Source organism: Puma concolor, chromosome B4 (genome assembly GCF_028749965.1).
Source record: "Puma concolor isolate L17-30 chromosome B4, mPumCon1.1.hap2, whole genome shotgun sequence".
Lineage (NCBI taxonomy): Eukaryota > Metazoa > Chordata > Mammalia > Carnivora > Felidae > Puma > Puma concolor.
This window is the reverse complement of record NC_141673.1, coordinates 105,284,436-105,298,190: the sequence shown is the minus strand read 5'-3', so window position 1 is coordinate 105,298,190 and position 13,755 is coordinate 105,284,436. Positions and strand designations below refer to the sequence as shown.

The following is a 13,755-nucleotide window of genomic DNA, read 5'->3' as shown; positions in this document are numbered from 1 at the left end:
AATACTACTCAGCAATAAAAAGGAATAAACTAATGATGCAGACAACAACTTAAAGGATCTTAAGAGCATTAAGCTAAATGAAAGAAGGCAATCTCATAAAATTTTATATACTATTTGATTCCATGTGCTTAACATCCTCAAAATGACAAAATTACAGAGATGGAAAACAGATTAATGGTTTCCAGGGAACAGGGACAAAGCGGGAGAAGATGTGACTATAAAGCGGCAGTACAAGAGTTTCTTTTAGTGAGGGAACATCGTATATCATGATGGTGGTGGTGGTGGTTTCACAATTTATACGTGAGATCAAATCTCATAGAAGACACAAATAAGTATGTGTAAAAACTGGCCAAAACTGAGTAAAGTCTGTAGTCAAGCAGTAATATACCGACAATTCCCTGGTTTTGATAGTTATTACTGTTATATACGATGTCACCATTAGGGGAAGCAGAGTAAAGCATTCAAGGGACTATATGTACTATTTTTTGCTACTTCCAATGAATCAACAATCATTGCAAAATAAAGTTAAGAAGAAAACTAGCAGTAGGGCGCCTGGGTGGCTCAGGCATTTAAGCATCCCACTTTGGCTCAGGTCAGGCTCAGGTCATGTTCTCAGTTCACAAGTTCCAGTCCCATGTTGGGCTCTGTGCTGACAGCTCAGAGCTTGGAGCCTGCTTCAGATTCTGTGTCTCCCTCTCTCTCTGCCTTTCCCCCTCTCGCATTCTGTGTGTGTGTGTGTGTGTGTGTGTGTGTGTGTGTCTCAAAAATAAATAATCATTTAAAATTTTTTTAAAAAGAAGAAAACTAACAGCAAAATGATTGGAAACAGCCCAATGTCCGTCCATAGGGAACTGGTTGAGTAAATTATAGTACATCCACACAATGTATAAAACCACAAAGAAAATAAGGACTGTATCTGTGAACTGATTGTGGATAAGAGAAAAAAGTAAGATCCAGAGCAGTGGATAAAATGTGCTACCTACAGCACAAGAAAGGCAGGAAAATAATAATAATATATCATAAACACAGGTTTGCTTATTTTCACAATAAGAAACACGGGAAGGTCAAACCAGAAGCCATTAAAAATGGTTATCTACAGGGGATAAGTGGGAATGAGGTTAAGAGAATCAGAGTAGGAGCAAGAATTCTTTGCATGAAACATTATAAAGTTTTAAGTTTTATTCTCTTCAATTAAATAAAATAAAGGAAGCCCTAAAATTTAACACAAACAAGTTTAAATTATCCCAATTTGATAATATAATCATATAGAAAATAATTATTTCAAGTAGCTTTTGAGCACAATAGTCTGACTATATTCCTTAGTGATCTATATTTTGACAACAAAAGAAACTACAAAGAAATTTTGAACCTCATGTGGTAGCTGGGGAACAGGATATTAGGAGAAGGCCAAAATATGATGACAATAGTATAAAGTAAATCAAATCAATTAAAAGACAAAATTTATTTTTTATTTTTATTTTTTAAATATAATTTATTGTCAAGTTAGCTAACATACAGTGTATACAGTGTGCTCTTGGCCCAGTGCTCATCCCAACAAATGCCCTCCTCAATGCCCATCACCCATTTGCCCCACTCCCCTATTCCCCCCATCAACCTTCAGTTTGTTCTCTGTATTTAAGAGTCTCTTCTGGTTTGTCTTCCTCTCTGTTTGAAACTATTTTTCCCCCATTCCTTCCCCCATGGTCCTCTGTTAAGTTTCTCAAATTCCACATATGAGTGAAAACATGATATCAAAAGACAAACAAATTTTAAATGAGCAGATGAGCCAAGCACTTTGTAAACATTATCTCATTCAGTTATCAAAATGACTATGTTAACTACTGTCATCTCATTTTCCATGAGAAAACTGAGGCAGATGGAAGTTAAATAATTCCCCAAGGCTATACTGTTAAGAGCAGAATCAGAATCTGGAATTGCAGCGTATGGCAGTCAAGAGCCCATGCTTTTAACCTTTAGCTCCCATGAGGGAGCAGAGGGAGCTGAGAAAGATGACCACAGCAATGACTGAAGGGGAAGAAAGAAGAAGGAAAAGATGTCCTCCAAAGAGCAGACCAATGTTATCTGGATCCTAGCTCTGGTTATCCTTTCCCTAAAAGGTCTGAATCCAACCTTCATCCTCAGACCTCTTACTTTCCCCCCCAACTGTTCTGCTGTTCTATTCCCAACTGTACTGCGTTGATAGAGTCCCCCCCAAATTCATGTGCACCCAGAACATCAGAATGTGACCTTGTTTGGAAAATAGTCACTGGCAGATGAATTCAAGTAAAGGTGAGTGCATATTGCATTTGGATTTGGATAGGCCCTAATCTTATGACTCCTGTCCTTATTAAGAAGAAAAGACAGAGAAACATACACACACACACACACACACACACACACACACACACACACATATCCTCCTGCACCCCACAAATGACCTGTGAAAATGGAGGCAGAGATTGCAATGGTAGGTCTATAAACCAAGGGACACCATGGGCCACCAGGAATCACCAAAAGCTAGGAGGGATGCATGGAACAGGTTGTCCCTCAGAGCCTCCAGTAGAAACCAACCCTGCTGATACCTTGATTTTGGACTTCCAGCCTTTACAACTGTGAAAGAATATATTTCTATTGTTTGAAGCTACTCAGTTGTGGTACTTTGTTATGGCAGCCCTAGAAAACCAATACACCAACTTCAGGGGCTCCTTCCCACTGACCTCCAAACAGTACTGGATCTGAGAAGGCATCTCAACAATAAGTGTCTCCATTAGCCTTAGGAGGGATTGAAGGGTCTCCATGAGCAAATCCTGAGGGAGAAAAGAGAGATCTCAAAGACTTGCTGAGATATCAGTCCCACCCCTCCTTCTAAACTTAGCTCAGTGCTCCAGCTCTCCCAGGAAGCCTTCCTTGGGAAGTTCTGCTCCGCAAGTTTCCCCCTAACATTTCAAGTGCCACTTGTCCATTACTAACTTGAAATTTTTCTGTTGTTTTCAGCAGAGGACAAATATCTGCTTGATACACGGTTTGTCCTAGTGGATGGGGAGATCCCAGCTTGCCCCAAACATGGGGAAATCCTGTCAAAACCTTCCCTCTTTAACCAGAGCTACACTGAATAAGGCCTCATGGGGGTACAAGCATAGGAAACCGACCTCAGCTTTCTCTGTATGTACCAGTCCTTCCTTCATAACATAAATAAATATGAACTGACAAAGAAGGACCACCAGACATCTGATGAAAAGGCCCAACTAAACAAATAGACCAAATGGTCCTAAAGAAAACCAAACTAATTCAGTAAGTAATAGAAACCTTTATTTTTAAAAATTCTTATTAATATCCTCAAAAAAAAGAAGCAGGAGATTGTGGTATCAGTAAAACAAGAACAATCAGTCAAAATAAAGGAGTAATCAGAGAACATGAAAGAATTCCTAGGAACTAAACATATAAATGCAAATTGGAAAACTGAATCCCTCTTCCTTCCTTCAAGGAAACACTACAGACCCTGTGGGAAATGGACTCAGCTCTCTTGCTGACTCTCTGAACTTATTTACCCATGGCCCTTTAGTAAAATCACGTTTGAAACCTTCCCGTCTGGTTTCAATTGTACAACAGTAAAAGGTAAAGAATTGAGTGTCCGCATCTGGGCCAGAATATTAAAGTGGTGACAGTGGCAATCAATGAGTGCTCTCAAGAAGGAAGTACTTCTCATGAGTAGTGTTCAGACTATATGACCTAGTAATCTCTGATGATTATCATGTTTTTATCAAAGAGGTCCTTACATATAACTGCTGAACTTATACTTCTCATCCTCTCAAAAGTAAAAAATAAAAACAAAGAGACAAACATCAAAGAGTTAGTTACTTCAGTGGCCTGGGCTTCCTGGGAACTGGATGCCTCCTTCTGCAAATCCTCTGTGGATGGCAGGCATAGCACACTCTGAAAGCACGTTTGGAGTAGCTCTGTTCTTTCTTCCACCTCTGTGAGGGGATGGAGCTTCCTAAGATCCAGGAGGAAGGAGCAAAAATGTAACCAGAGAGTAATGGCCAGGAATAACAGCTGAGGAAAATAAGAGAGAGGTGGTGGAGACAGAGGGAGAGGTGGGAGAAAGAAGATACCAAAAGAAAAGGTAACCAAAAGAAGAAAAGGAGGAAACAGTAAGAAAAGTTTTAAAATGCCAGGAATATGGAAAGAAAGGGATAAAGGGAAAGAGGAACTATTACAGAAAAGGGTACTAATATTTGGGGATGATATATTACTGTTTGGTTCCCCGGATATTTTGAGGGAATGGGGGAGGCAGTCAGTGATGGAGATGGAGGTGTTTAGTCAGGGACATCCCTGTGAGCAGAAGAAAGACTGGACCAGAAACAACAGCAAGTGCCTATGGAAGATGGGAGAGGTGGTCTCTGCCACATGCTCCAAAAATCCCATCCAAAAAATCTTGGTAAAAAGAGGTGGCATACATTGTCCAACAGATGTCTACAACTGCCTGGGGCCCCCATACTAAAAGCAGAGCAGAAAATAAGGTGGGGATAGATTAGGGAATAAAGAACTGAAATCCAGTCAGAGGAAGGAGGACAGAATGGCTGGAACATTGTTACCTGAAGTTAGTGATGAAGTTCATCGCCCTCTGCCTAATGGAACTGGAGATGGAATTCAATGGCTCCTCCCTGATTAACTCCTGTAACACACCCACCCCAATCCCCCACCCCAGAGAACAAGAGGATGTGAATATATCTTTCTTGCCTTCCTCCCCCTCCTCCCACCCAGGCTGTATTCACAGGAAACTGGGACCTAGAATTTTCAGAGACTTCCAAAGACTCTGAAGGATAGCACATCTCTCCTACTCCCAACCATACCTTCCCCACGGCACTCACCCCTACCTTGAGAATGGGAAAGGGAACAATAAGGTAGGAAAAAACAACCAGAAAATCTGGACTTTTATTCTCCAGGCCTAGTCTAGGAGCACTGCCAATGGTTTCCATGAATGAGGACCCATCCTCCCTCCTCTGTGCATTTCTACCTCCATCCTCCTGAGTTGTACTTACCATCATAAAGGTTACAATTTCTATTTTCTGAGGGAACTTGAATTGAAAGGCCATGGGCTGGCTGCTCAAGATGTTTATTAGCTTGGTCAGGGCATCCACGTACTCCAGCTTCAGGTTCTTATCCTGAACCAACCAGTATACTCAGAGATTTCCAAGGTAGGAATGATCCTGGGGCAAGGGAAAACTACCTACACAAAATCTGGGAGATGAGGTGCTAAGGCTTCCTTAGGCTAAAACCCTGCATCTTCCTTCTGAGGGCAGCTTAGGAAAGCAAATCTCCCAAAGCTTCCATGTCTCTTAAGTTATTGTCTTTTTACCAAATAAGTTCTTCTGAAGGATGTCTAGTTGGATGGTAAATGAATAGGGAATGAGAAAGGTTTCTTTTCCTACCCTAGGGATATATGCTCTGAACAAATAGCAAAGGCAGAAAAATTATTTGGGGCTCCCTCTTACCTCCCCTGAAACAACTGTGACCGCCCCACCCCCGAGTTCCATTCAAGGCCAGGCATCATTTTCTTGGAGGGGAAGGGTCAAAAAAGGCAGGGATGGGACACTGGAGAAGTGGAGAAAGCAGGAAGTACCTTTTCTACAATACAGTTGCGGTAGTGTTGCAGGACAATGGCCAGGATGTCATCTAAATGCATGAAGATGGCTCCCTTGCTCTCTGAAATAATCTTGCTATAGCTTAAGTAGATGATGTTACAGACCAGCCCCCATTCCCTTTGCTGATGTTCCTGTAGGGGGAAGGGGGAAACTTGCCTTCTCTTCATCTTATCCTCCTTGGCTGATGGGGAAATGGAGGTTCAGAGAGGAATGGATTGCCTGCATGACACGGAAGGGAAGATGGGGCTGTGGAATGGTGAACAGCTGGGAGGAAGGTGGTGCAGCTGGTGATACCAGGGCCTCATTCACAGCATAAAGGAGCACAGGAAAGGGACAAGAGGATGAAACTTCCCCACAGATGGCCGGAGAGAAATAGGAACATTTATAGGTGGGTCAGCACACCTCAGAGAAGTGGGGAGTCTGGGGTGACAGGGATGCCTTGGAAGGCTTTGTGTGGGAGGTTGGCAGAGCTCCCAGGAATGCCATCACCTTCATCAGTTTGAGGATGGATGATGAGTTCTTGTCAGTGAGTATAGCACTATATGCTTGCAGTTGGTCCAGGGTTACCTTCAGATGTTTCATGGACACGATACTGAGCGCCACAGCAATGCCCTGTAATAGGAATAGCCTCAACCTCATGCCGCAGCTCAAAGTGAGCCAGAACTTTATGTTCTCCCAGAACTATAGATTTAGAGAGAGGAAGAGAGAGGAATGGGAAAGAAAATAAATGGAAGGAAAATTTGGTTCCTCTGATTCAAATTACTTAAAATCAAGGGGGAGAACCAAAGTCCATACAAGAAATAATTTAAGAAGCAAATTACAAGAAACAGACTCTTAACTATAGAGAACAAACTGATGGTTACCAGAGTGGAGGTGGGTGGGAGGATGGGGGAAATAAGGGATGGGGATTAGAGAGTACAGTTATCATGATGGGGGAAAAAAAGAACTCTAAAAGATGATTGATTGATTGATTGATTGATTGATTGATTGATAGATGATAGAGTGGCATAGAGTTTATAAAAATTTAGGAGTCCTCATTTTTGTATTTTTCATACTAATTGACAACATCCAGAAAAGCCCTTCCTGAATATCATGGAGCAGAGGAACACCCCCCACACATACCCTGCCATAATATTTATGAACTGTGGGCCCTCATATGTACATGAATTCATTTGTGGATTCACTAGAGTTTTGGTGCCTAAGGCATGGGGGTGGGGAAGCAAATTAACTCAGATTATGAAAAATTAGAGTCACAGATTTACAAAATCTTGGGATTATCAAATCCAACATTGCAGAACAGAGAATACTTACATGCACTAGTAATTCAGAGAAGGGTGGTAAGGAGGGGGCAAAGGGGAAGAACAAATCCAAGGCACATTATTGACAGGATTGGATGGATAATCAGAGAAGAAACAGAAGAGAGAGACAACTAACAGACAGTGCCAATATTTCTAACCCTGAATAACAGGAAACAGCAGTAACTGACCAATAATGGGAAGGTGGAAAAGGGGGGCCTGTCTAGAGTTGGGGAGAGAGGAATGAGGAAAGTCCTGCATGTGTTTTGTAGGACATAGTAGAAGGACAACTAAGTGAAAATACTATCAGTGGTTAGTGGATCTGGGAACAGATGACTGAGTGGGAGACAAGAGCAAGGGAAACTTGGGGATTCTATAATTCCTGCCAGGAACAGCATTTAATTTAAATCCCTCTGCCTCATAACAGGCCTTTTGACTTAAGTGTCAGCCAAGTGTCTTCCAGAGCTTATTCAACAAGGATATCTGGGCACAGAGCTAAAGGAACATCTAACACAGACAAGCAGGTGCCAGCTATTTGCCAACTGGCTTGTTTATGCAGGACAGGCCACCGTTAAGATTCTGCAGTAGAGGAGGCAGAGTGACAGGGACCTGGGGACAGTTACAGTTGCTCCAGGACACAGATCTTCAAGAAAGGCTGAAGTATTAGTGGGACTTACAGACTTTTGACCTCCAAGTAGATGAAGGGAAAATTTTGCCTAGTTGTAAAGCAGGGACTACTTGAACATCAGAAAGGGGGTTTATTCTGTCCCTCTTCTTAGGCCATCCCTTATCCATGGCTTCCAGTCATCCTGGTCATTCATCATCATCATCATCATCATCATCATCATCATTATCCATCATCATCTTCTTCATCACTGACATAATCAGAGTATTTACTGCTTAGTTTTTACCAAACTTAACGCATGCTATCTCACTGATCCTAACCCTAAAGATTTGAGGTAAATATTACCAATCCTATTTTACAGAAAGGGACAATATAATTGTTCCCTAACGTAGCCATCCAGCCCAGATCTGAGCTCCAGATCTACATGGCTACTGAACATCTCCACCTGGCTATACCAAGGGCACCCTTTTCTCTCCTGATCAAAAACTGAATGCATCATCTTCCTCCCCATTTTGCCCTGCATTCCTGGTTTTAGTGAAGGATACTATTATCCTCCCAGCTGACCATGCCAGAAACCCAGGAAACATCCTGAACATCCTCTTCCCTCTTATCTTTATCCTTTGTATCCAGTCTGTCTCCAGGTGGCAGCAGAGGGGTCATTTTCACTTCCCGTCAAAGAATTCTGCATTCCAGTCCCACTACATGACTAACAGTTCTGTAGACATGCCCCCAAAAGTTCTTGCTACTGAGTCTTGTCTTGGAATATTATGTCAAGTGAGAATACCCACTTCACTCCTTCTCCTAATCTAGACCCAACTAGCCCAAGTCCCCACCACCCCACACAGCCACTGTATGTCTCTGTGACCACTCATGTAAGGCTATTCTGTGTAGTCAGCTGTTTTCTTCATATATGTGTCTGTCTCTTCAACGATACTGTTTGCATCTTGGGTTTGGTAAATACCTGATGATATAGTCATGATGATGGTGGATGCTCTGAGAATCTGGCAGGGAAGAGGCATTGGAGAGGGGAGGCCTGAGAACATGGGTACCAACTCTACCAGTAACCAACACCTAGAGAGTGCTTGTGTGCCAGGCATTGTTCTAGGAGCTTTTATATATTTAATCCTTAAAACCATCCTTTGACACACATACTCTGTGGTATTCCCACCAAAATACATAATTTAAACCTAATCATGAAGAAATATGAGACAAACCAAAAGTGCCATATATTCTACAAAATAAATGGTCTATACATTTAAAATGTCACGACTGCCTTTCGCATCTTTCCCAGACCCACGCCCTGTGGAGAGATTCTCTTCCCCCTTTGCCCCCTGTCTGGGCTACATCTGGCAGGAGGCTTCTTGGAAGTTGACACATCATCCCTAGGTACAAAGGAATCAGATTTCAGGAAGATCAATTCAAATATTTGTTTGGCATTTAAAGGAATTTCAAGAAAGTTGTTACAGCAAATACTTGGCACACAGGAAGAGACAAGCGACACGCACTCAGAGACTCAGAAAAAACTTTCTTTCACACCAGTGCCAGCCCAGCAGAGTCCTCTCCAAAGGTTGAGCCCCCCAGCCCTGGTGCTAGCCTACTTTTATGCCTGACCAGCTTTCAGGGCTGAATGAGTGCCCAATTTGCCCTTTAAAACCATCTCAGCCAGAGGAGGGAGGAAGATGGCGACATAGGAGGACACTGGGCTCACCGCATCCTGCTGATCACTCAGATTCCACCCACACCTGCCTAAATAACCCAAAAAACCACGAGAAGACTAGCAGAACAGATTCTCCAGAGCCAAGCATAGACGAGAGGCCCACAGAATTGGGTAGGAAGGGCGGAGAGGTGATGCGCGCTACACGGACTGGAGGGAGGGAGCTGGGGCAGAGGGGCAGCCTGCCGGCCAAGCAGAGCCCCCCCGAGTCTGGCTTGCAAAAGTGGAGGGGCCAGATGGAGTGTGTTCTGACAGCAAGCGGGACTTAACATCTGGAAGGTTATAAGTTAACAGCTCTGCTCAGAGAGCGGGAGGGCTGGAGGACAACGGGAGGGAGAGCTGTTGAGCCCCGGAAAACAGAGCTCAGCTTGGTGGGGAACAAAGGCACTCGCCAGCGCCATCTCCCTCACCCATCCCCCAGCCAAAATCCCAAAGGGAACCAGTTCCTGCCAGGGAACTTGCTTGCACCGCGCAAACACCCAACGCTGTGCTTCTGCGGATACAGCCCTCCTGCGGGTCTGACTCCTTCCCAGTGCCACAGGGCCCCTCCTGAAGTGGATCACTGAAGGAAAAGTGAGCTGAGCCTGCCCCTCCTACCCCTGTGCACCTTGCTGATCTACCCCAGCTAATACGCCAGATCCCCAGCACCACAAGCCTGGCAGTGTGCAAGTAGCCCAGATGGGCCACGCCACCCCACAGTGAATCCTGCTCCTAGGAGAGGGGAAGAGAAGGTACACACCAGTCTGACTGTGGCCCCAGCAGTGGGCTGGGGGCAGACATTAGGTGTGACTGCAGCCCCGCCCACCAACGCAAGTTTTTCAAGAGAGCACAGGGGAAGTGCCCTGCAGGTCCACACCACTCCAGGGACTATTCAAAATGACAAAACGGAAGAATTCCCCTCAAAAGAATCTCCAGGAAATAGCGACAGCTAACGAACTGATCAAAAACAATTTAAACAATATAACAGAAAATGAATTTAGAATAATAGTCATAAAATTAATTGCTGGGCTTGAAAACAGTATAGAAGACAGCAGAGAATCTATTGCTACAGAGATCAAGGGACTAAGGAACAGCCAGGAGGAGTTAAAAAATGCTATTAAGGAGCTGCAAAATAAAATGGAGGCAACCACAGCTCGGATTGAAGAGGCAGAGGAGAGAATAAGTGAACTAGAAGATAAAATTATGGAAAAAGAAGAAGCTGAGAAAAAGAGAGATAAAAAAATCCACGAGTATGAGGGGAAAATTAGAGAACTAAGTGATGCACTAAAGAGAAATAATCTACGCATAATTGGTATTCCAGAGGAGGAAGAGAGAGGGAAAGGTGCTGAAGGTGTACTTGAAGAAATAATAGCTGAGAACTTCCCTGATCTGGGGAAGGAAAAAGGCATTGAAATCCAAGAGGCACAGAGAACTCCCTTCAGATGTAACTTGAATCGATCTTCTGCACGACATATCATAGTGAAACTGGCAAAATACAAGGATAAAGAGAAAATTCTGAAAGCAGCTAGGGATAAACGTGCTCTAACATATAAAGGGAGACCAGTAAGACTCGTGATGGACCTCTCTACTGAAACTTGGGGGGCGCCTGGGTGGCGCAGTCAGTTAAGCGTCCAACTTCAGCCAGGTCACGATCTCGCGGTCCGTGAGTTCGAGCCCCGCGTCAGGCTCTGGGCTGATGGCTCAGAGCCTGGAGCCTGTTTCCGATTCTGTGTCTCCCTCTCTCTCTGCCCCTCCCCCGTTCATGCTCTGTCTCTCTCTGTCCCAAAAATAAATAAACGTTGAAAAAAAAAATTAAAAAAAAAAAAAAATGAAACTTGGCAGGCCAGAAAGGAATGTCAGGAAATCTTCAATGTGATGAACAGAAAAAATACACAGCCAAGAATCCTTTATCCAGCAAGTCTGTCATTTAGAATAGAAGGAGAGATACAGGTCTTCCCAAACAAACAAAAACTGAAGGAACTCGTCACCACTAAACCAGCCCTACAAGAGATCCTAAGGGGGATCCTTTGAGACAAAATACCAGAGACATCGCTACAAGCATGAAACCTACAGACATCACAATGACTCTAAACCCATATCTTTCTATAATAACACTGAATGTAGGGGCGCCTGGGTGGCTCAGTCAGTTGAGCATCTGACAGCTCAGGTCATGATCTCGCAGAATGTGAGTTCAAGCCCCACATCAGGCTCTGTGATGACAGCTCAGAGCCTGGAGCCTGCTTCAGATTCTGTGTCTCCCTCTCTCTCTGTCCCTCCCCTGCTCACATTCTGTCTCTCTCTCTCTCTCTCAAAAATAAAGATTAAAAAAAATTTTTTAAAAATAACACTGAATGTAAATGGACTAAATGCACCAATCAAAAGACATAGGGTATCATAATGGATAAAAAAACAAGACCCATCTATTTGCTGTCTATGAGAGACTCACATTAGACTTGAGGACACCTTCAGATTGAAAGTGAGGGGATGGCGAACTATTTATCATGCCACTGGAAGTCAAAAGAAAGCTGGAGTAGCCATACTTATATCAGACAAACTGGACTTTAAATTAAAGGCTGTAACAAGAGATGAAGAAGGGCATTATATAATAATTACAGGGTCTATCCATCAGGAAGAGCTAACAATTATAAATGTCTATGCGCTGAATATGGGAGCCCCCAAATATATAAAACAATTACTCACAAACATAAGCAACCTTATTGATAAGAATGTAGTAATTGCAGGGGACTTTAATACCCCACTTACAACAATGTATATTTCATCTAGACACATAGTCAATAAAGAAACAAGGGCCCTGAATGATACATTGGATCAGATGGACTTGACATATATATTTAGAACTCTGCATCCCAAACCAACAGAATATACTTTCTTCTCGAGTGCACATGGAACATTCTCCAAGATAGATCACATACTGGGTCACAAAACAGCCCTTCATAAGTATAGAAGAATTGAGATCATAGCATGCATACTTTCAGACCACAATGCTATGAAGCTTGAAATCAACCACAGGAAAAAGTCTGGAAAACCTCCAAAAGCATGGAGGTTAAAGAACACCCTACTAAAGAATGAATGGGTCAACCAGGCAATTAGAGAAGAAATTAAAAAATATATGGAAACAAATGAAAATGAAAATACAACAATCCAAACGCTTTGGGATGCAGCGAAGGCAGTCCTGAGAGGAAAATACATTGCAATCCAGGCCTATCTCAAGAAACAAGAAAAATCCCAAATACAAAATCTAACAGCACACCTAAAGGAAATAGGAGCAGAACAGCAAAGACACCCTAAACCCAGCAGAAGAAGAGAAATAATAAAGATCAGAGCAGAAATAAACAATATAGAATCTAAAAAAAACTGTAGAGCAGATCAAAGAAACCAAGAGTTGGTTTTTTGAAAAAATAAACAAAATTGATAAACTTCTAGCCAGGCTTCTCAAAAAGAAAAGGGAGATGACCCAAGTAGATAAAATCATGAATGAAAATGGAATTATTACAACCAATCCCTCAGAGATACAAACAATTATCAGGGAATACTATGAAAAATTATATGCCAACAAACTGGACAAACCTGGAAGAAATGGACAAATTCCTAAACACCCACACACTTCCAAAACTCAAACTGGAGGAAATAGAAAGCTTGAACACACCCATAACCAGCAAAGAAATTGAATCAGTTATCAAAAATCTCCCAACAAATAAGAGTCCAGGACCAGATGGCTTCCCAGGGGAGTTCTACCAGACGTTTAAAGTAGAGATAATACCTATCCTTCTCAAGCTATTCCAAAAAATAGAAAGGGAAGGAAAACTTCCAGACTCATTCTATGAAGCCAGTATTACTTTGATTCCTAAACCAGACAAAGACCCAGTAAAAAAAGAGAACTACAGGCCAATACCCCTGATGAATATGGATGCAAAAATTCTCAATAAGATACTAGCAAATCGAATTCAACAGCATATAAAAAGAATTATTCACCATGACCAAGTGGGATTCATTCCTGGGATGCAGGGCTGGTTCAACATTCGCAAATCAATCAACGTGATACATCACATGAATAAAAGAAAAGATAAGAACCATATGGTCCTGTCAATCGATGCAGACAAAGCATTTGACAAAATTCAGCATCCTTTCTTAATAAAAACACTTGAGAAAGTCGGGACAGAAGGAACATACTTAAACATCATAAAAGCCATTTATGAAAAGCCTACAGCTAACATCATCCTCAATGGGGAAAAACTGAGAGCTTTTTCCCTGAGATCAGGAACACGACAGGGATGTCCACTCTCACCGCTGTTGTTTAACATAGTGTTGCAAGTTCTAGCATCAGCAATCAGACAACAAAAGGAAATCAAAGGCATCAAAATTGGCAAAGATGAAGTTAAGCTTTCACTTTTTGCAGATGACATGATATTACACATGGAAAATCCAATAGACTCCACCAAAAGTCTGCTAGAACTGATACATGAATTAAGCAAAGTT

The 13,755-nt window shown here is 42.5% G+C and overlaps 1 protein-coding gene across 1 annotated transcript in view; it reads right to left on the bottom strand.

Moving 5' to 3' along the window:
- LOC112867338 (maestro heat-like repeat-containing protein family member 1) overlaps positions 1 to 13,755 on the bottom strand; it is a 115,746-nt gene that overhangs the window by 40,580 nt on the left and 61,411 nt on the right. The window contains exons 20-25 of the mRNA XM_086714328.1: positions 6,135 to 6,257; positions 5,624 to 5,776; positions 5,043 to 5,165; positions 4,596 to 4,675; positions 3,859 to 3,994; positions 2,718 to 2,807 (exon numbers count right to left, since the gene is read on the bottom strand). Coding sequence (XP_086570454.1) covers positions 2,718 to 2,807; positions 3,859 to 3,994; positions 4,596 to 4,675; positions 5,043 to 5,165; positions 5,624 to 5,776; positions 6,135 to 6,257 — 705 coding nt within the window. The remainder of the gene's footprint in view (positions 1 to 2,717; positions 2,808 to 3,858; positions 3,995 to 4,595; positions 4,676 to 5,042; positions 5,166 to 5,623; positions 5,777 to 6,134; positions 6,258 to 13,755) is intronic.